This window comes from Micrasema longulum, unplaced genomic scaffold, assembly GCF_059751315.1.
Source record: "Micrasema longulum isolate JH-2025_06_02 unplaced genomic scaffold, ASM5975131v1 h1tg000334l, whole genome shotgun sequence".
Classification (NCBI taxonomy): domain Eukaryota; kingdom Metazoa; phylum Arthropoda; class Insecta; order Trichoptera; family Brachycentridae; genus Micrasema; species Micrasema longulum.
The window spans coordinates 956,311-977,810 of record NW_028277538.1 but is presented as its reverse complement, the minus strand read 5'-3'; the positions used below and the strand labels follow the sequence as shown (position 1 = coordinate 977,810).

Sequence of the window (21,500 nt, the reverse complement as noted above, 5' to 3'; positions counted from 1 at the left end):
TTGTAGAAAAAATAATTAGTCTGTGGTGTTGACGTTTTGCTATACAATTCTGATCATCTCTGAGTAAATGATCATCGTGTGATCGTGGTTAATCTCTGATCGTGGCGTGATCATGAGTTGGTAGTTGGCATTGTTGGCAATAATGGTGGGAAGAATCGAATTAAAATAATCAAAATATTCAATTATTAAAAAGATCGAGACATTTCGAAATGCTTACAACTAATCGAGTTCACTCGTACTAATCGGAAAAATAATCGAGATATCTCGAGTGAATTCAGTCGAAATGGTTTTCCGAGACAGTCGAGATATGAATTCGGACTTGAGATTTCGAGACAATCGAAATATGATTTCGATCTTGACATTTCGAGACAATCGAAATATGATTTCGATCTTGACATTTCGAGACAATCGAAATATGATTTCGATCTTGACATTTCGAGTCAGTCGAAATATGATTTCGGATTTGAGATTTCGAGACAATCGAAATGTGATTTCGGACTTGAGATTTCAAGACAATCAAAATATGATTTCGGACTTGACATTTCGAGACAATCGAGATATGAATTATAATATGTGGGTAAACATTCACAACTTTTAACATTTTTGTGTGTCGTATCATCAGCACTATGATTTTAATTGTGATTTTATTTTGAAATTACTCTGCGTGTGACGTATTAAGTTCACGTCTGTTAGTTTGTTTCCCGGAAATAGCATAAATATCATCGTCATCATCATTCCCTTTCCACACCTAATGGTGCATAGGGCACTGTATTGGTAAACCAATCGCAGCGTATTTTGATCATTTTGTGTTACATGAAGGTCGGATGATCAGTCTTACGCTTCAGATACCAGTCTAGGGACTATGAAATATTTTAGTGTGAAAACACCCTTTTAAATAAATATTTCAAGTCAACCATGTCAGGAATCGAACCCGAGACCTCTTGCATGGTAGGCAAACGCGCTGACCATTACACCACGAGGCCGACATATAACTATCACAACGTTATATTATTGAATGATTTTGGCTAACTTTCTTTCATACATTTTCAAGAAATTTACAATTTATTGTTCTAATTTTTACCGTGCGTAATAAAACATGTTTTATTTCAAATTTCCCGTAGGGCTGAACTTCCTCATAATTATTTTGAAGTATTTTGTTATTACAGATGTATTTTTATATCCCCATCCAACCAATGTTGTTTTTTTTTTTTTACGGTAAAAAAAATCGATTGATTCGATTTTTTATTTCGATTATTTGCATGTCTCGAATGCTTGTATTTCGATTATCTAAATATCTCGATTATCCATCATTAGTGGGCAATGACACTTGTCACCTTGACAGTTTGTTATTCGGTGCATTTTAGCGGGAAAGCGTATATTCTTAATTTTGCCGGTCGTTAGTCTGAATATTAAACGTGATCATTGTATAATTTTATTTTACTGTATTAAATCAAAATAGCATATTATATAGCTCGAGAAACACTTAATCTTACCAACATTTTATTTATAAAAATGGAAGACTTACTCTCAGCTCTCTCAACTTTAAAAGAAAATTTACAATGTGGTTATTGCAACAAGTTGCCTTCTAACGGGGCTATACTACTTAAATGCTCTCATATATACTGTAAAAGTCATATTACGGGAGGTCAACTGAAAAGTTGTTTTATTTGTCACGAAGGAAACGTCGAAGATTTTTTCCCAGCTTCAGTTGAATCAGAAATGATAAAGGATTACGAAGGGTTGGGCAATATTTTAATGAAGTTTCATAAGGATCGTGACAATGCCACAAAAGTTGAAAGTAAACTGCCCGTATCCGAAAAGAAATTTGAAAAAATACCATCAACCGCAACTTCCAGAAATAAGTGTAAACCTGAAGAACCCTGTTTACCGAAACCAGCTGAATCCAATATTCGGCCCGGAAGAGTATTGCGGCGGAAATTGAAGAACGAAATCGAAGGTGAAACAATTTTTACAAATATGTCTCCCTCTAAGGATAAAAATGGCTGTTCTAAATCACTTAAACAAGACAAAGTATCCAAGCGTCCATTAAGGAAAACCTCTCGATCACCCCTTAACAAAAATGAAAGCTTCGAACGTTCTGTTTCAAAATCTAAAACATCGTCCAGTTCAAATTTACTTCCCGCTGTACAGAGCTGCGATGAATCCCTCTCGGATGCGGTTAATATTAATGAAAAAATGCTGTGGAAACGAAATAAAAAAGGAGAAACGGCACTGCACTCCGCGTGCGTCAAAGGGCAGGAGGAACTGGCGCTGGCGCTCCTGGCGGCGGGAGCCGACCCTAACACGCGCGACCATGCGGGCTGGACCCCCCTGCACGAGGCGGCGGGCGCCGGACGGGCGGCGCTGGTCCGCGCGCTGCTGGCGCACGGCGCACTGCCCGCGCCCCCGGGCCCGCGCTATGCCACGCCGCTGCACGAAGCCCTGCGCGCCTCGCGCTCCCGCGTGGCCGAGCTGCTACTGCGCGCCGGCGCAGACCCACGTGCCCGGGACGACCGCGGACTCACTCCGGCCGATCTCGCCGACCGGTCTCTGCTGGAGCGTCTCGAAGAACTTCAGGCATCGGAAAAGAGTCCGGTTAGAGAATACAAAATTAAAATGAGTCTGAATGTCTCCGTATATCCCTCCGGTTTGACCAAAGAGCACATGTCCAAACTGACTATGCTGTGTAAAAGCCACAAAGATTTGACGTTGGTTAAAAACCTGACGGCAGATGGTACATATCTCCTGGTAGAAGAAAATCGCGTGAACCGCGACACGCTTCTGGCCGTGGCGAGCGGCCGTGGGGTCCTGACCACCGCGTGGCTCGACAGTTGCGACAGCGCGGAACTCGCCGCCTTCGAAACCTTCGAAGTTAATAGTCTAGGGAGCGATGTCGAGTGTGTCAAATTATCCGTTAATAATCTAAAAGCCTTGAAACCGGGCCTGTTTGATGGTTATAACTTTTTCTTTCTGGGATTCGCGAGTTTGTACGAAATCAGCGCGCATCTCAAGGTAAAAAAGGGATATTTGACGTGTCTGGTAGAGGCTGCGGGAGGAACCGCGCTGAGCCGAGAGCCGAAGCCCGAAAACATCCGGGAGAAATGTATCCCGTACCACGCGCCCCGCGGAGGGCCGCTGGAGGAATGCACGCACGTTATCATCTACGAGACCCGCCCACAGCTGGCGTACAACATGCGCCATGTCAAGTCCCTTCCCGTGGGATGGTTAGTCGACTGTCTTCTTAACTTCCGTTTAGTGGATCCGTGAACTCAACTAGATGACCGTTTAATTTATTGCATTATAAATGTTCGACATGGAAGTTAAAAAGTGCACTCCGAATACTCGGAGCAGTTTTAGATAAGTGCTGACTTACGAAGATTGCGTTCTCTCTATGCACTGAATCCTCGACCCCCAAATACTTGAGAAAAACTGTTCGGCTGCCGATTACAACACAGAGATGTGCATAATCCTGTATTATTTATATGTGCACAAAATATTGAATAAATATATTTTTTTATAAATTCGTATTGTTCAATTATAGTTGAATATGGGAAATAGTACCTGAATCCTGTAGTGTTTTCGGCTCAATGGTCACTCTCGGGAGAGAATCAAAGAAAAAATTGAAGTTGTGGAAGGAAGTCTGCTGCTCATAGTGTAGTGGTTGAGGCATTCGCCTACTTTGCGTAGGTTTAATTCCTAGTAAGGTCAATGTGGAATATTGATTTTAGATATCTACACTGCAATATTTTATTTTTCCTTGACTGATATGGAAGAGTAAGATTAATAGAGATACGCTGCATTTTTTGCACCAGTGTAGTGCCCTACGCGTCATAGGGTGTGAATAAAATTTTAATGAAAAACGGCTAATTATAGGAAGGTGAACGTTACACAGTGTGTAAAGTAATCACTAAATCTGTAAATGCCTCGACTTTAAAGTACCCTTCTAAAAAATATCTCTATATCTGTTGAAATATTTATCAATCTTTTTTTTTTTTTAGTAGAAAGAAATATTAGCGCTCTTATAATTTGTCCAAATATTTCAATTTTGGTGGCCATTTTCAACGAGTTGTAAATAACTCACTATCAGAACATTGAAATCAAGTTGGGGTAGAGTGGGGCTCGAACCTCGGACCTCTGATCCGTGAGTCCGCAACGCTAGCCACGGGACCACAACCCGACTCACTGATACGCGTATTGCGTCCCTAGAAAATCTAACATTTATTTTTCATTTATTTTCATTTTTTTGTTTTTATTATATTTCAGTACTTTTCTTATATTACAGCATAATTTTGTTCCACTAAATTCCTTTGCTGATAAAATATTTCATGTTTTATACATAAATAGTTCTATGCCTCTGATTATATACAAATTGGTTCAATCAATTTACAGTGATTTTAAACATTTTGTATGTGTTCAATATTTGTTGCACAATACAGTTGTCACCGGACTTTGCTGTGTGCTTTATCTTATTTCTTTATTCCTCACAAAGTCAAACCAGCAAATAATAATACTGTAAAATGTTTGGTAGTAAAAAAATTGAGAAAAATAAAAATGTATGTACATATGTGTGTTGGTATGTTTGGTACAGATTTAAAATCAGTAAAAATAAATTTGGTTCAGTTAAAATAGAACTCGAAACCTCATGCGTGAAAGTCCAATGCACTCTACCATGAGGCTGGTAATGAAAGAAGAAATTGCAGAATCGGCAATACTTTATTACCCTTAGGGTATAAATTTTTTTTGTGAAACCCCAAAATGTCAATTTGATTTGATCACAAAAATATAAACACACTAATAAAGAATTGATAGAAACTTACGAAAACATATGAAACTTTGTAGTTACAAACTATTAGACACAGTTCAATGTTCAGGTGTCCCGCAAGGCTCTAACCTGGGTCCATTGTTCTCTATTTTCATTAATAATACTAAAAATTTATTTTTGAACTCATATTTTCTGTTATTTGCGGATGAGTTAAAACTTTTCTTAATGGTGACAGCTTTGGACGATTTTTGTCTCCTCCAACCAGGTATATCTAATATATATGTGAATGGGGAAGGCAAAAAAAACTCTAATTTAATGTTTCCAGGTGTTTGGTCACGACCTTCCTTGGACCCAAAAAACTCAGTTTTTCAATAAAAAATATTTATATTATTATTATATTATAATCTGGTCATTTGACCAGAATATAATACGAACATCAAAATATCTGAGCGTTAGATTTGTCAGCTCCCTGACATTTCATAGTCACCTATGTGTACGCCTCAATGCATTGAAGATATAAGGATTTGTTCCGTGTACTGCCAGGGTTCCCAAAAATACCCGTATACTGAGAACTCTATAACTCCTTGGTGCGAAGTAGATTCGAGAGTGGCAATCTATGATAGAGAAAATCCAAAAGAGCTTCTGAGATAACTCTACATGAGAGGGTACAGGTATTATCCTTGGCTCTACTGAACTGAGTTTCCCCAGGGTATACAACAGTTTAGAGACTAGAAGAAATGCGTATTTGACTACATATTTTTATCAGTTGTTGTGCGGTATGGTCAATAATCCTGAGATTTTGATGAGCATTGGTTTGTATGTTCCTGATAATTACCTAAGACAGCGTCAGCATAGATTGTTTCATATTCCAATATACAGGACCAACCTGCCGAGTGTTATGCATGTTGGAAGGGTTACAGCTATGCTGAACAACATCGCTCCGGATGTTCATCTGTTCCATTTATCCGAGGGGTTTTCCGGAGCGGCATTCTCCTACTACTTTGACAAGGGTCTCTTTTATGTGTTTTTTTTTAATAATATGTACGCCTTAAATTGAAGTTTGTATGTATATGTAATTTTTTAAATAAATTAATTGAATTGAATGTGTCTGATTATGAAATCAGTTTTGAATGAAGATTCAGTTTTTCTTTGGACATTTATTGGTAGAATTACATTTAACTATACATAGTAATAAGAATACTTTATTTACTTTTTTCCACTTTTATTTATAATTTTCACCAGTGACCAGGTTTTGTCATGACCGATATCGTCAGACTGATCGTTGCTATCAATCTGACAATTTCAGTCGTAAAAAACCAGACCACTGATGAAAATTATAAATAAATGTGGAAAAAATTAAATACTGTCTTTTAATTATTATACTTTCAATCTGTTTTATGTTATTTCTAAATATTCACTAAAAGGAAATTTCAGAAAACATTAAAAACTGTTTTTTAAATGACTAACAATGAACTTGCGGGGGATTATGTATAATCAATTTAAATTGGGTAGGCAAATAAGCATGGTTTCGGTTTTGATTGTGATGACTGGGTATTTCTTTATTTACTCATATCTAGTTAACAAGCCAAGTACCATAAGCGCACTAACACGCTCTTCGTTTCCCGCGCTAGGGGGGCCGGGCCAGCCAAACAAAAATACCGCAAAAAGATGCAGATATACACACTTTACGCATCAAGGTCAAGTATTCTGAATGAATTCAAATTTCGTTCAGAAGCTTGATTTTTATGTGTTTTCACTTAACTTAGACAATTGAAATTCTACAAAGAATTATTAAAATTATCAACACAACAGCGGTTCAAATGAGAGTTTCTAAAAATCGCCTAAAATTTCGCAGCCTGCTGGGAACTACCATAGCAATATTTAGCGGCAAAGAAAAGGTTAAACAGTATCCAATTAGGAAGTTCAGCGCTACGGCAAATTGTATAAAAAAAATATTTTACCACGCACAGCATTTAGAGCAGTGTTTCCTTACCGTATTGAAAGAATCGCCCCCTTTACCACTATAAAATTATCTATTTCATGTAAGTTAAACCACCGGTTACATTTTGTGTGAGAATGAAGATATAAGTGAAGAGTGACAATTACGAACTGCATTAGTTAAGGACCTAGATCTGTAAGTATTTTCTTTCTCTCATGTTTGTAACTACGAGTAGCTCTAAGATTATTCTCATGTTCTAGTTTAATAAACATAGATACATAAAACATTCAAGCTTTTTCCAATTTAATCAAATTACACGTTTCCAGAAAAGATTTCTATTTTCTTTATTTTTTTTTGAGCTTTAAATTCATTAAGTTCTAATCTTAATTGTATTATCATTACGGGGGATACAAAAGGAGAGCACGTGGCAAAGTAACTTTCTCTACTATATATTCGATATGGCATAAGGAAGACGCGATCTTCCATTAAATCTCAAGTTTCCGATCGTCGGATGTTCCCGCTTCCTCTTAGTTAGCGGAGAGACGAACAGCTTCCGTCTATTCATACGCACGAACGCGGAACTTGATTTTTTTTACAGTCTCCGAGATAATTAAATCTCATCTTAATTTTTCCCAACCTCGCCACTAAGCAAACTACCCCATTAAAAATATTTCTTTTTCATATTCTTTTTTATCCCCCCGTGATAAACTATGTTTAGTCTATGTTTTCAGTAAATATATTTTATTCATGATCTATGGATCTGACTGACAGATGACATGAGATTACAGCCCAACAGCCTATCTATGGAGTTTAGTTTGTAATGTTTGTATTTTGTATCATTGGTGTTATTTGGTTATTGTATAGGCATTCGAATTTTCGGCTTTAGAGTAAATTCTACTGGAACTGATTCGAGCTATTTGATCATCAATATTATAATTATATGTATTTAATATCCGTATTTCTGGCAATTCCGAAGATTTCTGGAAACAGTTTACATGTTATTTTGTGTGTAAATTATTATTTGTTATTACAAATTATAAGTCTGTTAGCGCTGTCTCAGTTTAAACAGAACTAATTCCTTCCAAAACTCCGCAAAAGATATCAAGATTTTACGCAAAAACATGTAATGTTGAAATCAACGTTTTCCGAAAACATTTTAAAAATAAATGCCGAAAATCTTTCTGCTAATGGATTTAATTATTTCCAAGATGTTATTTCGGCAGCATCGACAATCCCGTGGGTGCGAGAAATTTATGAAGGTATACAAAACCGGAAACAATCATTTGTTATCAAATCCGCCCTAGATCTTTGGCACGTAAGTGAGGGTTTTGCTATTGTTATCGGATTAAACTAGTTTCATTATTCCTATAGTCCTATTGACCGCCCTCCCTCTAGGGCTATGTGAACATATGAATGCTAACATTCCAGGAGGAGTTGGGGCGGGAGGCAGTGTGCGCACTCCCCGGTGTGGGTGAGGCTCTGCCCCCGGGGTGCATACTGGAGGTGTGTGGGGGCCCCGGACAGGGCAAGACGCAATTTTGGTGACAATCGTTGTTATTATTTTACATTCCCAGTCAAAATCTGCTATTTTTAAAATCTTCTAAGAGCAACTTTGGTTTTTATGCCCCAATGTCCAGAATGTGTAGGTTAGTCAATTCATCACACGACTTGGAATTTTTTGGGATAGATCTGGAAGATCGCCGGAGCCGGAGGCGTTTCGTAGATCTCTTTTGCGACTAAACAGTGTGGGATGAAGTTGGATTGGCATGGTTTAGCTCAAAGTTTTAGGTCTTTTGTTTTTTTGAATATATTGTATACAATTATTGTTTTGCCCTTGTTTGTCTTTGCTAAATAGTTTTAAGTTCTTTTTGTTCAGTTTCTTGCATTTATGTTTCTTCATGTAACTGTTGTAATTGGCTTAGGCCGTATATATAATAAATAAATAATAGGTTAAGTCTTGTAGTAATTTGTTTTTGTGAATGTGAGGTGAGAAATGAGGGTGGTTGAAATTTGATCATGTGTATTTTTACTTTTAAAAATATACAATTCGAGCATTAGTTGGTCCAGCAAGTAATTGGCTCACCTTCCAGGTAATGAGAGAATATAATATAATATGACACACCGGTCCGGTCCTACACTGATAATACGAAATACGAGTATATTCAACTCCTCTCATTTATTTACAATGAATTTGTCCAATGTCTGTGTCAGCATTTATGACTTATTTAGTAGATGACAAATGTTAATAATTAACATTTAAATACATCTCAAATCTTGACTTTGTAACACAGTCCGTATCCGGGCGGATGCAGAATACAGTTCCGTGTGTGAAACAGAACCAGAACCTCGGACGAGGGTTTTCCACTCGGTGGCTACTCTTAGGTGAAAATCCTGAAATAGAAAATAAATCCTCCTCGTAGTGTAGTGGTTGGCGCATTCACCCACCGAGCTTGAGGTTCTGGATTGAAGTGCTGGCAAAAAAATATTGGTTTTAAAGGTGGTTTTCCACTGCAATATTCCATTGTCTGTCATAAGACTGATCACCTTACTTTGGTGTAATAGATTATCAAGTTCGCTGCAATTGGAGTACCAATCCAGTGCCCTTGCACCGCTGGGTGCGAATAGGGAAATAATGATGATGATAATTGTAGCACAGATTGGTCATAAAATAAAATAAATGCAAACAACTTTGTTTTTAAACACTTATTTTTTTTCTACGCTATACAAGCTTTTTTATCAAGGTTTACTTAACTAATACCTTGATAAAGAAGCTTGTATAGTTTTGAAACCGATCGGTAGAAAAAAAAATGTGTGGTTAAAACAAGTTGTTTTATTTATTTTAATATAAAATGGTAACCAAAAAGTAAGTGCTTCAATTATAAATTTTATGCAGATCGGTCATGTTTGTTTTAACTTATCGATATACTATAGTTTACAGTTGTGTTTGCACGCATTAATGAGGCCGGAGGTAGAAGTCGTGTTTGTGGACACCGCAGCCAACTTCAGTCCGGACAGAATGGAGCAACTAGTTCTGGCCGGCGACATGGAGTGTGATATCTTGAGAAGAATACACGTCCTGCAAGTTTTAGGCTCCAGCCAGTTCTGTGCGGCCATACACATGTTGGAAGATTTTGTCACTTCCCATCCTCGGGTAATAACATTATCTGAGGCTTCATTGTGTAACTGATTCGTCAATCAATTTGTATCTTACGAGCAAGAACGAGGACTAAATACGATTTTGATTGTGTCAGAGTGAGATGGATATAAATCCAAAATGAATAGAAACAATGATTAAACTTCTTAGATTTTCACGGCCGTTAAGATGCACAATAAGTTTTTCTGGGTTATTATGCCGTGTGTCGTTCGTACTCTCTACCGACGTTTCGGATCGCGTTACAGCGTCCATCATCAGGGTTGATGTTATTTGTGTATGAATATGTGTTACGTTAGGTACTTAGAATTTTTACCGTGTCGTAGTCGTTTTTGTGTGATGTTATGTATTTGGGACTTGTACCGTGTCGTAGTCGTTTAGATTAATGTGTACCATTATGTACTTAGGATCTATACCGTATCACAAATCTGTGTTACATTGCAATCTTTATGCGATTTCTTTATGACTGGGTACCAGGATGTTTTTAATCGCATCCCATCATCTCTGTTTATGTTGTCGGGATGTTTGTAAATCTCAATTGCTTCTTTTACTAGTCGTGTTTGGTGGTTCTTTGGCCTCCCTAAGATTATCGGCTCAAAGGAAAACTTATGCCCCGTTTCTATGTGGTGCTCGGCCAAGGCCGATTTTTCGGGGTAGCCGAGCCTGCATGCACTCATGTGCTCCTTTACTCTCTTTGTTATATTTCTGGCAGTCTGCCCGATGTAAACCTTAGGGCAGTTTTTACAATCCAGTTTGTAAATGCCGTCGGTTTCGAGAGGATCCCGGTCCTTTGCTGATTTAAGAAAATCTCTTATTTTTGCCGACGTGCCGAAAATAATATATATGCCGATATGCCGAATAGAAACAAATTTGCGACAGAATACAGGCTCTGTTGCGTTTGGCTGGCTGCTTTAAAAAGGTCATATTCCATCATTTTTGGGACACAATCAAATCCACTTATTTATTCTACTAGTTTAATTGAGGGAGTTAAATGCAAAACTGCCACTGTGCACGATCACTGTTTTTAGAAAGACCAACTAAACCAGCAGCAAAGAGACTATTTCTTTCAAGTTCAATGTGCAACTTGTGCTTGTGCGTGGTATAACAGGTAACGAAAATACTATTCATTTTAAGTTGAATGGGCTCATTGAGCTTGAAAGAAATAGTCATTTGGAAGTAAAGTTAACCTGTAGTGGTTTTGTTGATCTTCCCATAATTAGTGGTCATGCACAGTGGCGGTTTTGCATTTAACCCCCTCGATTAAAGATTAGTGACTTTATTTCTAAGTCGACCAATAATAGTATTCCATTCCATTTAAAATATAAATAAAGTTTATTTTACTTAAATGTAAAATAAATTTTATTTACATTTAAAATTCAATTCATCATTTATTCTAATAGAGATATTTAACTAATTGCTTCAGAGATTTTCTAGCTACTTATCTGGCAGAAAATTACTTCTTGAAATTTGAATAACTTCATCCCGACCTTTTAGCGCCACTAGTGGACTACCACAAGAAAGTCATCTTGGTCCAATACTTTTTCTCATTTTCTTTATGACATAATTGCAAAATTCGGCAACATTGAAATTTTACTTTTCGCTGGTGACATTAAATTATATAAACAAATTACTTGCGAAAATGATCGACGCAAACTTCAATGTAATTTAAATAATTTGTTTTTTAAAAACATTGGTAAATGCAAGTCATTCTTTCAGTCTGAATATATATTTTAATTATATTCATACTCCACTAATCATAATCAGTTAAAAAGAGTCACTGAAATAAAAGATCTTGAAGTCATGTTTGATTCATCAAATTAATTTATGGTTTTTAAAAAAAAATATTTTACTAGTCATATTAATCATAAATTTATGAGATTATTGGGTTTTTTGGCTACGATCTTTTCAAGAATTTAACTCGAAAGATAATTAAATGTATCTCTTATTTAAAGCCAGTAAGAGTACAATAATTGTATAATTTGGTCCCCTTATCAGAACAGAACCTAAATGACCCAATTTGCAGCTCCGATTGATCATCATAGACAGCATTACATTCCCCTTCAAGGATGGTTGTCCCGAAATGGAAAGAACAGGAATTTTGTACCGCACAATGGCTTCCCTGAAGAGTCTCGCTCTTCAGTCAAACCTGGCTGTAAGTACTTCGTATCTCCTTCCCACTACTCACGTTTACCTTACACCTACACATTAAATATCAACACGATTTTTTATTTTAGTTTACTAACTATATAAATACAGTAAAACCTCGTTTTTACGTTCCTTGATTTTACGTTTTCCCGCTTTTTACACAGAAATATTTAGGTCCCATTTTATTCCATACATTCTCATTCAATATTACCCCTAATTAACGTTTTTTACGTTTTTCATAACCCCGGTTTTACGTCGAAATTTTTCCATAACTCATTCGACTGTCAAAAGACGAGCCGCGCGCCGCCGCATGTACTGTAAATAAAATCGAGGTAAATAAAAAAAATGTGTAAATTATTGTCCCAAACTAAATTCAAAGTAGGTACAGTGTAGTTGTCTATTTTGTTTAAGTGTCTAATTTTGACATTTTACTAAATAGTGACATGCAGTCATTGATTTATTAATACATACCGTGTATTAATAAATCAATGCATGCAGTTGACACATGTTTAGGAAGATTAGTCTTTACATAAATAAATTACGGTACAGAATGTTTAAAAAATTAGCTATAGAAATATTATTTGATGTTATGTACATAATGTGAAAAGGGGATAATTTAAACAGTTATCATAAAAGTGTCTTTAAAAAAATGTCTATCGAAAAAATCTTTTATATGTGCAACATGTTAAATCCGATATTCCTCCCGGGTGATAATACCCCATTGCCGTGATGTAAATGACCTTTGTAATTTTGTGGTGCCATACTAAAAAAAGTGATACCGTATAAATAAATTTTCCTAATATTTAGGGAAAAACTCGTATGCATTTTATGCCAATTCAAATTTTTATTTTCGTGTTTTAAAGGTTAAGTACCCAGATAAAATTATTTAAACATGTTTTTTTTTTAATTCAATAAAAAATAACATATTGTAGTATTGCTTGAAAAAATACAAAATATTTTTGATTAAACATTGGTAAATATGAATAATCCCCAATCATGACAGGTCTTACAATTTTTCTGCAGTATATTTAGTATAGTCTTGTACAATAATTATATTTTAATGAAATTTAATTTTTCCCATACATTTTTTATTTCCTCATTTTACACTTTTTTGTTGCTCCCTTGAAAAACGTAAAACAGGGGTTTTACTGTATATTATCTGAAAGTTGTAATATTTTGCGTTTTTGGTGTCGCAATATTATTTCATGTTTATTATAGGTAGGCGCGGCTAATAGTTTTACACGTATACACGTTTTCAGGATTCCAGTAACAACTACAGTGAACAAGTAGAAAAATTATTTTTCTAATGCGCGCATAAAAAAAGTTTAATGGAGTAATTTGATTTTTAGGTAGTGGTGAGTAACGAAGTGAGCGCTAGGGTCGGGCTGGGAGTGACGGGGGCCCTGGGAGACAGCTGGGCACACCTGCCCTCGCGTCGTCTCCTACTGGCGCCCCCTCTGATCGCCCTGACCCACAGCGACCCCCGTCTCCCCATGACCACTGTTCAGGTATGTAGGGGAGATTGAGTGTGGCAGTCGGGATTATAATATATACTTCCAGAAAGCAGCTCACACAAATGTTTTCCAAGAAAAATTTGATGACGAGATTCGAGGGTGTTGTAATCCGGCACCCCCGCTAGAAATAATGATGGATACAAGAATGGATAATTATTATTTTCTTTAAGATATAAGTATCACAAAAATCGAAAGCGAAAGAACCTTCTCTATTTCAAGGATGTGGTTTGGTTCAGAAGGGTCCCAAATTATGGAACAGTATTCTAGTATGCCGAGGACTAGTGTATCATACAATGTGCAAATTGCAGTAGTATTTTTTAATATCTAAAGTTTCAAAGTACAGAGTTTACAAATCCAAGCATCTTACTAGATTTATCTACAGCATTAGTATATGGGAATTAAACACAAAATTCGCATTAAAAAAATATTGATGTTGTAAGGAAATAGAGATGTTTCTTCGGAGCGAGCATAGGAGATAACGCAGCATTTTGGTATGCTAAAAGGTAGTTTGTTAGATACAGACCGATGCCATAAATTACTCAAATCATTTTGGAGACAAGATGTCTTCAGCTTTTTTAATAGATTTGAAAATCCTGACATCGTCAGCAATGAGAAGGTTTTTGATCAAGTCACCAATATCATTTATAAATAGAAGGAAAAGAAGAGGGCCCAGGTCGGATCCTAGGGGAATTCCAGAAGTCGTGTTGTATTCTTAAGACATGTGGTTCCCGTAGGAGACATTATATAGTTGACCGTAATTTATATAACTTGACATGAATGCCAAAAGTTATGTTTGAATTTAAATTAATGAATTTTGAAAAAAACGTTTGTTTAATATTACTTAAATATCAAACCATTGAATTTGCACAAAAATATTAAATAAAAATTTATTGTGTTCATTTCAGATAACTGAACGTGGATTGCACGAGGTAGCCCCGCAATAACACCCGTTGACTTATCCGTGGAGGAACCTTATACTCTGTGTTAGTGATATTTTATAAGGGCTAAAATTTGGATGAATAAAAAACCTTTTAGTTAAATTATAACATATTTATTTTTAGTTCACTAAGCTAACAGTAAATAATGTGAAAAATGTTTACGATGTATAAATAAAAATGTTTGTAAATATATTAGGGATTTTTTTTATTTCCATCGAAAGCACTTACTCCAAAGGCTATACACAAAATGCATTTAAAGGCACTATAAACCGTAAAGTTACGGGAGTATTACGGACACCGGCAGATGAAGCGGGCGCGGCTGCGCCGGGCGGGCTGCACCGGGGTGCGGTCAGTTGGCCAGAGCGACCAACAAGAGGCTCAAGTCGCCGCCGATGTCGCCCTGAAACGTGACACACGCCATGACTCCTCGCAACATCTACTTCTGGATCCTGCGTTCCTCACACTGACGAAATCCACATTCACAATTCCCAAATACAAAATCCACTAACTGACACATTAAAATCAATAACATGGCTAAATGAAAAATTATTTAGTGCGAGATTATTTTAAGTCATAAATGCGAGATTAGAGGGAACTTAATGAACAAAAAAAACACTCTGTAAGTTGTATTAATTTATTAGGTGAAAATACAATAACACACCAGACAGCTCTGTTTAGCACCAAACATAAGCGCACTGTTTTACCAAGCCCGAAATACTAAATCATCGTGCTTTAAGTTATAAAAAATAATTTGTTGATCTCTAATTTTATTAATAAAATTTGTATAAATAATTTCTTAACATTAAATAATGCGCGATAATAGTTGTAAGGAGATTCCACCGGCATAAAGCTCTAAAGAAATAACGAGGAAGGCGTCGAAGGAGGGCTGCCGATGGGGGCTCAAGACGCCAGAGTCACCAGAGCCGTCTTGTAGTCTCCCGAGATGTCCTCCTGCAAGCAGCACACACACGGCGCGGGTTAGCCTCGCTTCTCGCCTCCCACCGCGTGCCACCGGCGCTAGTTGGCCAAGGTCACCAGCAGGTGACTAATGTCACCGCCGATGTCTTCCTGAAAGGTAAGGAGGCCGTCAGGGCCGGCGCTTGCGGTGAGAAGGAGATGAAGCGTGAAGGTGTTAAGCTACAGACAAGGCTAGTATAGAGGAACCTTGGCCAGGAAAGGAGGGCGCCGGTGGACGCTACTCCACGAGAGTAAGCAGAACTCTCTTGTAGTCCCCGGAAGTGTCCCCCTGTAAAAGGAGAACCAATCAACTCCCGCACTCCTCCTTTCCGTTCTTCAGAACCTTTTTTCATTCCGAAATTACTCCCAAATAATCACCTTACATTCCAAATACTATATACGCTGTTATTTTGCAGCTTCCACTGTGTGTAATTTGTAATAAAAATTATTATCTCGTAAAATGGTGTGATTTGAAAAAATCCCTTTGCAAACGGCGCTGTAACATCGTGTTACATTAAGCAAAAGACAAGATATTTTGAAAAACAGGCATTTAAAAACAAAAAATGAATTTATACTATTTGATAATCTATTTTCCATAATTTATGCAAAATAAGTCTTGTGTATTCCATGTGTGCCTATGTGACTCAGCCACACAAGGGTTAAATAATACTTTACAAAAAAACATCATTAATAAGTAATGTCATCTTTTTCAACAGGAGCTTTGATTTCAATTTTTAATATATAAAGTTATTCAGAATATTGACCTATAAGAAATATTTTGTAAATAAAGATGAGTAATAGAAAGAAATTTAGTTTTGAAAAGTAAGTTGCAGTGAGATGTACGGTGCTTCAACCATCACCATAAGAATCGAGGTGTTAGGTTTATTAGTATTTTGTATTTGCTTCATAAATGTAGTGTGCGAGTTATGCATGTGACTAATTGATATTGCTGTAAATAATGAAGTTGTGTTGAAGGTAATCGACTAGTGGAGTGAATGACTGAAGGATGGTACTCACCGCGATCCAGCTCTCCAGAGACTTCTCATACTTCTCCTGGAAGGCCTGCTTGATGTCCCCGAGATCGATCTCCGAGCGACTGACGATGATGCGGATGAGGGTCTTGTCGGTAGTGCCGAGCCCGGCCATGCTGTCGTATAGTCGCTCCGCGAAGTAGCCCACTTTGCTCTTCACGCACTTCACGATGCCGAGCAGTCCCTTCTCGATACTGCCAGAAAACTCCTTACGGATAGTTTCTTCGATGTCCTTGCCTGTCAGACGTTCGTAGTCCAGGAATATCTGAGAATAATAGACAGCCGTTGTAAAAAAAATATGTATTGTATTAAGCCATTCCTACTGACGTAACAAAAAATATTTCTCTCAAAAATAAAGTTGGTAAAGAATGCCAAACGATGGAAACCAACCTGTCGCAGCTGTTGGTAGGATCGGGTTATGAGTATGGCGTTAAAAATAGATTCGTCGGTGCCCCACTGCCCCTCTCCGGCCGAGGCCAGAGCCTCCGCGTCGGCTGCCGCTGCTCCCTCGTCCACCCCCGCATTCTCGTCTCGATTGGCCATGCACAGCGATACGCACAACCGCTTGAAGTGCCCCGAAGTGTCTCCCTTCAGGTCTGACTCCAGACTCTTGCCGTACAGCTGCTCGTAGAAGGCGGAAATGGTTCGGATCCCATAGTTGGAGAGAGTGCACAGAATCTCCACGATGGCTTCCTCGTCTGTCCCCATTCCAGCCACGGCGTCATGGAGCTCCTTGGCGTAGAAGTGCGGTAAAGGGGTCATCAGCGCCACAATCACATCCTCAAACTTCCCGCCGAGTTCGCTCTTCAATTCACTGATCAAATCCTAAAGGGCAAACAATTGATTGTAAGAGTTTTATTAGAACACGGATATACGAGTAAGTATTATTTTATTAGTGTCTTTGTTATGTAAATGCGCATATTGCTTCAAGAAAATTTACATTTTAAATCATTTATATTCTAAATAAAAGGTAGTAATACATTTTTGACTATGGAATATCCTTCAGTTGAGTTTTTTTTATAAACAGTGTTTGGAGTATGTCCAAATGTTTGTAGACAGGTTGGATTTCACTGGGTTCTAAATTAAGATCTTAATTTATTGCAACAGAGGGGAAAATATTTTTCAGAAGGAAATATGGAATTCTAAGCATTAATAACAGGTCATAAGCCCTGCAAATGCCTAGACTTCTACATTCCCCTCCTGAGAATTTTTTCAATGTCTGTTGCAATAAATTTAGTTTTTTTTTTATAATTTAACTTTGAACTGAGTGTTGACTAACCTTTCCGTAAGCGGTCTTAAATGTCTCTGCAATCTCGAGGCGCTGCACAATGCCACGACGAGCTAGCACGTCAATAATGGCGCGTTCGTCGGTACCGAACCCCTTCATAGCCTTTCGGAGAGTGGCAGCATCAGCCTCCGCCTCGAATGGGTCCGCAGGGTACACCGTGGGTGTACACTGCAAACACAACCCTCATGTTATAACCCGCATTATACTGATCCATAATTATGGCTGAATCTCTGTCATAAAAATTAACTAGCTCTTTTTTATCCTCCATTTGATGACAAATTCATTTTAATATGCAAGTGTGTAAATAAAATTAGTTTTCAATTTGGTGGATATTTTATTAGTACTTAAGAGAGATAAGAAAATGATTGCTGCCTTTTTACAATCCAGAAGTATAAACAAGCTTTTAGATACATATGTACATTAATTACTGTGGTACATTTTTATCAAATCAAATAATTTGTAGTCATAGAGGTGATATGAGGCAGTTTTATTCTGTTGCACGAGTCCGTACCTCGTACCGTAAAGAGATAGGAGATAGCGGAATATTATGCTGGGGAAAGACATTAATTTTGGTGTCACAATGGTAGAATTTCACAATTTGATATTTATTTCTTTGAGAGGAAAAAAGCGTTATTAAAATTAAACTTTTGAAAATATATCTATACCCTCGCTTTTACTTTAATTTCTCATGTACAAGATGTCTTATTCTGTGATACAATAACTTTTATATGCATATGTGAGATTAAAGAATGACAAAATAATAAATGATATAAAATTTCTGAAGATGAAATGTATTATATTTATAAACTAGATAGATTACTATAACATAATTATTTTTCTCTGTGTCAAATGAAGAATACACTATTCAAGATCACCCTACCTTCCATGTTATCAAAAGGATACACCGCAATTAGAGTGCCAATGCAGTACCCTATGCACCACTGGGAGTGAAGTGGTAAATATATATATTCTGCAGAATGGTGAATGTTACGATGCCTAGACTTCTATATTATTTTCTTTAAAATGTTCACCATCTCTGTTGAAATATGTTAAAAATACCCTAGCTCGATAGTATTTTCTAGCTAGTCATATGACTTGTGGTCACAGCAAGAGGAGGAACGTCCGACATCGGATACGATAATACGCAATCTGTCGGGACTCGGGACCATTTTTCTCTATCTTTTTCTTCTTTATATAATGTAGGTACTCTTAAAATTAAATTTCTTAAAATTCCATTTCAATTACAGTAAGAAATATAATTAATATAGTGATTAAATTCAACCTCACAAAAAAAAAATTGTTTTGTATCGCTTTTCGAGCCTACTTTGGCTTCTCAGTGCCCTCAGTGGTCTCCCGAGTAAAGTTGATGACACCACAATAGTTACTCGGAATACCTGCCACATTACAAATTACAATTCATAGAATGCAATCAATATTACGGCGGTGTGGGTGTGACGGCGTCGTAATTACTTAAGAATGCGTTTATATCTCGAATACAACAAATATTAATGGTATTTTCATATCCGAAAATCTAACTGGATTCTCGTAAGAATCAATGCGCCATTTGTAATGCATTTATTGTTTTACATCGGAAATCGGATGTGCCGAATTATTAGCATTAGAAAGTAACAATGTCGTGTATGGCCACGAATATCCGTTAGTCCGAAATAGGAATATCAGAATAAATGGACACAGTGACTGAACTATACCGTAGGATAGTGATAATATGATTTAAATTGTGTATTATATTCATTTTCAATTGTTTAAAAATAATTATTTACGATTGTAATTTAAATGTCGATAATCTTACCTTGAATGGATAGAACTGTTGTGAACTCATCTTGACTTCGCGACCTGTAAATAGAAGATTTATTAATTCCCAGAAAATTGATGGACAAAAGAAATCTCGCAGCGCGACGACGTAACCTTCGAATATGCTTCGAATACTATCGGCCACCGGCCTTGACTTAGGTCGGCTATGGGATGGGAACGAATAATTTAATTGCGTATTTATTCCATAACACAATATATATTTGTTTTAAATGGATTTTTCACTAAAACATTTGATATTTATTATTATAAGCGCTAAATCATAAAACGACAATTGCAGGAAGTTGCAAACCATACTAAAATTTGTCGGCGTACATTTTGATGGGCGTGAAACGACGCCGACACGTAAACGCAGAAAATGCATGAATTTACCTGTGTATGTGACAATATATTTTTGTCATTTTCTATATTTGATTACTTGCGATAGGTAATGATGCATTAATATTATTTAAATATTGAAATGTACTTACTTGACAAGTGAATAAGGGAACACGTAAAGAATGTGAACTTCAAGCTTCAAGCCGGTCGGCGTCGGCAGTCAGCGCTCGGCACAAAACTCCACTAAGGAACTGACTAACACTTGGCTGTACGCGAGAGTATATTTGTGTGTTTCTCACTGACGAACCAGAGTCAAATGGTTTTACTTTATATAGACCGTTCGCTCTTTAGATGTTCTTATTTAATTAAATTAAATAAAAACATCCAAGAAAACAAAAAGAAAAAACGTTTAAATCGCTGAATCCACAGTTACAGTAACTATACATGAAAAAAATTGTTGGCAAAATAATTTATTTAGATGACGAAATTACAATAATCAATAGTGGAATCGTAAACAACCTCCATTGATAAAAAGGCGGTAAATATTATACATGAGTAATTCCCTCCGATCGAGTGAAAACCTGCCAGTTGCCCTCTGAGAATGATCTGTTTGGAAATCACGCAACGGAGAATTAGGACCAACCTTATGCGTAGAATTTATTACAAGTCTATTCTTATAAGTTGTCTTGACCGGGATGCATCAGATTTGTTATTTTGTGGAGTTAATAAAAACAGACTTTTAATTTCGATGATGCTCCCTTTTTCGGATGTGCTATGCGGTACTTTGGACCAGCCAATGACAAGTCTGAACTAACACTGATCATCTTGCACCTTCTATCGCAACAATAATAATTGAGATTAGCTACATTTTGTGTACCGAGGTTGTGCCTTATGTACCATTGGGTGCAAATAAGAATGACGGCGACATCATGTTTAATTTCCAAATTAAAATTGTTACCGCACCCACGCGCCGTTTTAACTCGTGGGAACAGAGTTATTATTTTTAGTTTTGTGAAGTGAAATCAAATTTTCCGTTTGTATCAAAATTTAAAGAATCTTAGTCGACAACCTCTGTAATTGAAACATATTTACAAAAAAAAATATAAAATTTCATAGAAAATTATATTTTACTTCTTATTTTTCTGCCTCTCCTATCGGAGGTTGGTCGAAAATTTCTTTCGATCCTGGGCCATTCTGATGAGCTTTACTGCATTTGGTATTCCAAAACATTAACGAAGATTCCTGAGGTATGTTTTCTTTTTTACCTTTACTTTATGAGGTTTTATTTCCTTCGAAAGTATAATGACATGAAGAAAAAAAACACGTTTCGTGATTTCTTTCACTAATGTTTATTTTTACACTTGCCTATTTATTAGTTTCCGGCCAAAATAAAAAGTGAAATTGTCCCTAATTTCGAATATTTCGGTAGTCAGATGGCAGAAGGGACCATCTGTATTTTTGTCTATGTTTAAATTTCAAAAGTTTTAATTAATATTTCAGTAAATACACAGATAAAACAAATCAGCGTCATTTAGAATAGTAATTAATTATTGAAAAACAAAACTAAAATATTTTAGTTTGTGGATTAAGTCTCGACATTGAGGCGTATTTCAGCTCTCCTGAACAT

At 36.7% G+C, this 21,500-nt stretch overlaps 3 protein-coding genes across 8 annotated transcripts; 2 read left to right on the top strand and 1 right to left on the bottom strand.

Annotated features, from left to right (window-relative positions):
* The first annotated feature begins 138 nt into the window (after positions 1–138).
* On the top strand, positions 139–3,397 carry LOC148282390 (uncharacterized). Its single transcript, XM_088225199.1, has one exon. The coding sequence runs from the start codon at positions 1,513–1,515 to the stop codon at positions 3,265–3,267; it is 1,755 nt and encodes a 584-aa protein (XP_088081325.1). The 5' UTR covers positions 139–1,512; the 3' UTR covers positions 3,268–3,397.
* Positions 3,398–7,493: 4,096 nt separating this feature from the next.
* On the top strand, positions 7,494–14,639 carry LOC148282389 (DNA repair protein RAD51 homolog 3-like). 3 transcript variants are annotated; one of them, XM_088225193.1, is made up of 6 exons: positions 7,494–8,016; positions 8,130–8,242; positions 9,633–9,852; positions 11,876–12,004; positions 13,347–13,505; positions 14,417–14,639. In XM_088225193.1, exons 1-6 carry the CDS (start codon positions 7,828–7,830, stop codon positions 14,453–14,455), a joined length of 849 nt encoding a protein of 282 aa, XP_088081319.1. In that variant the 5' UTR covers positions 7,494–7,827; the 3' UTR covers positions 14,456–14,639. The 3 variants fall into 3 exon arrangements, with proteins under 3 accessions (XP_088081319.1, XP_088081320.1, XP_088081322.1); XM_088225194.1 differs by lacking the exons at positions 13,347–13,505; positions 14,417–14,639 and having other exon boundaries at positions 7,690–8,016; positions 11,848–11,953; XM_088225196.1 differs by lacking the exons at positions 7,494–8,016; positions 9,633–9,852 and having other exon boundaries at positions 8,161–8,242.
* AnxB9 (Annexin B9) lies at positions 14,547–20,126 on the bottom strand. Of its 4 annotated transcripts, none has more exons than XM_088225192.1 (6): positions 20,026–20,126; positions 19,536–19,579; positions 17,717–17,893; positions 16,828–17,262; positions 16,424–16,702; positions 14,547–14,849 (listed from the first exon to the last, which is right to left on the bottom strand). In XM_088225192.1, the coding sequence occupies exons 2-6, from the start codon at positions 19,563–19,565 to the stop codon at positions 14,799–14,801; spliced, it is 972 nt and encodes a 323-aa protein (XP_088081318.1). In that variant the 5' UTR covers positions 19,566–19,579; positions 20,026–20,126; the 3' UTR covers positions 14,547–14,798. The 4 variants fall into 4 exon arrangements, with proteins under 4 accessions (XP_088081318.1, XP_088081315.1, XP_088081316.1 ...); XM_088225189.1 differs by lacking the exon at positions 14,547–14,849 and adding an exon at positions 15,070–15,695; XM_088225190.1 differs by lacking the exon at positions 14,547–14,849 and adding an exon at positions 15,070–15,517.
* Positions 20,127–21,500: the final 1,374 nt, after the last annotated feature.

Bases quoted from the DNA above. Each gene is read 5' to 3' on its own strand.
- LOC148282390 (XM_088225199.1), top strand. From the start codon at position 1,513: ATGGAAGACTTACTCTCAGCTCTCTCAACTTTAAAAGAAAATTTACAA.
- LOC148282389 (XM_088225193.1), top strand. From the start codon at position 7,828: ATGTTGAAATCAACGTTTTCCGAAAACATTTTAAAAATAAATGCCGAA. The intron at 8,017-8,129 runs GTAAGTGAGGGT...CTAACATTCCAG, and splicing joins CCGCCCTAGATCTTTGGCAC to GAGGAGTTGGGGCGGGAGGC. The intron at 9,853-11,875 runs GTAATAACATTA...CCCAATTTGCAG, and splicing joins TTGTCACTTCCCATCCTCGG to CTCCGATTGATCATCATAGA.
- AnxB9 (XM_088225192.1), bottom strand. From the start codon at position 19,565: ATGAGTTCACAACAGTTCTATCCATTCAAG. The intron at 17,894-19,535 runs GTAAGATTATCG...TTGTGTTTGCAG, and splicing joins AACAGTTCTATCCATTCAAG to TGTACACCCACGGTGTACCC. The intron at 16,703-16,827 runs GTTGGTTTCCAT...TATTATTCTCAG, and splicing joins CCTACCAACAGCTGCGACAG to ATATTCCTGGACTACGAACG.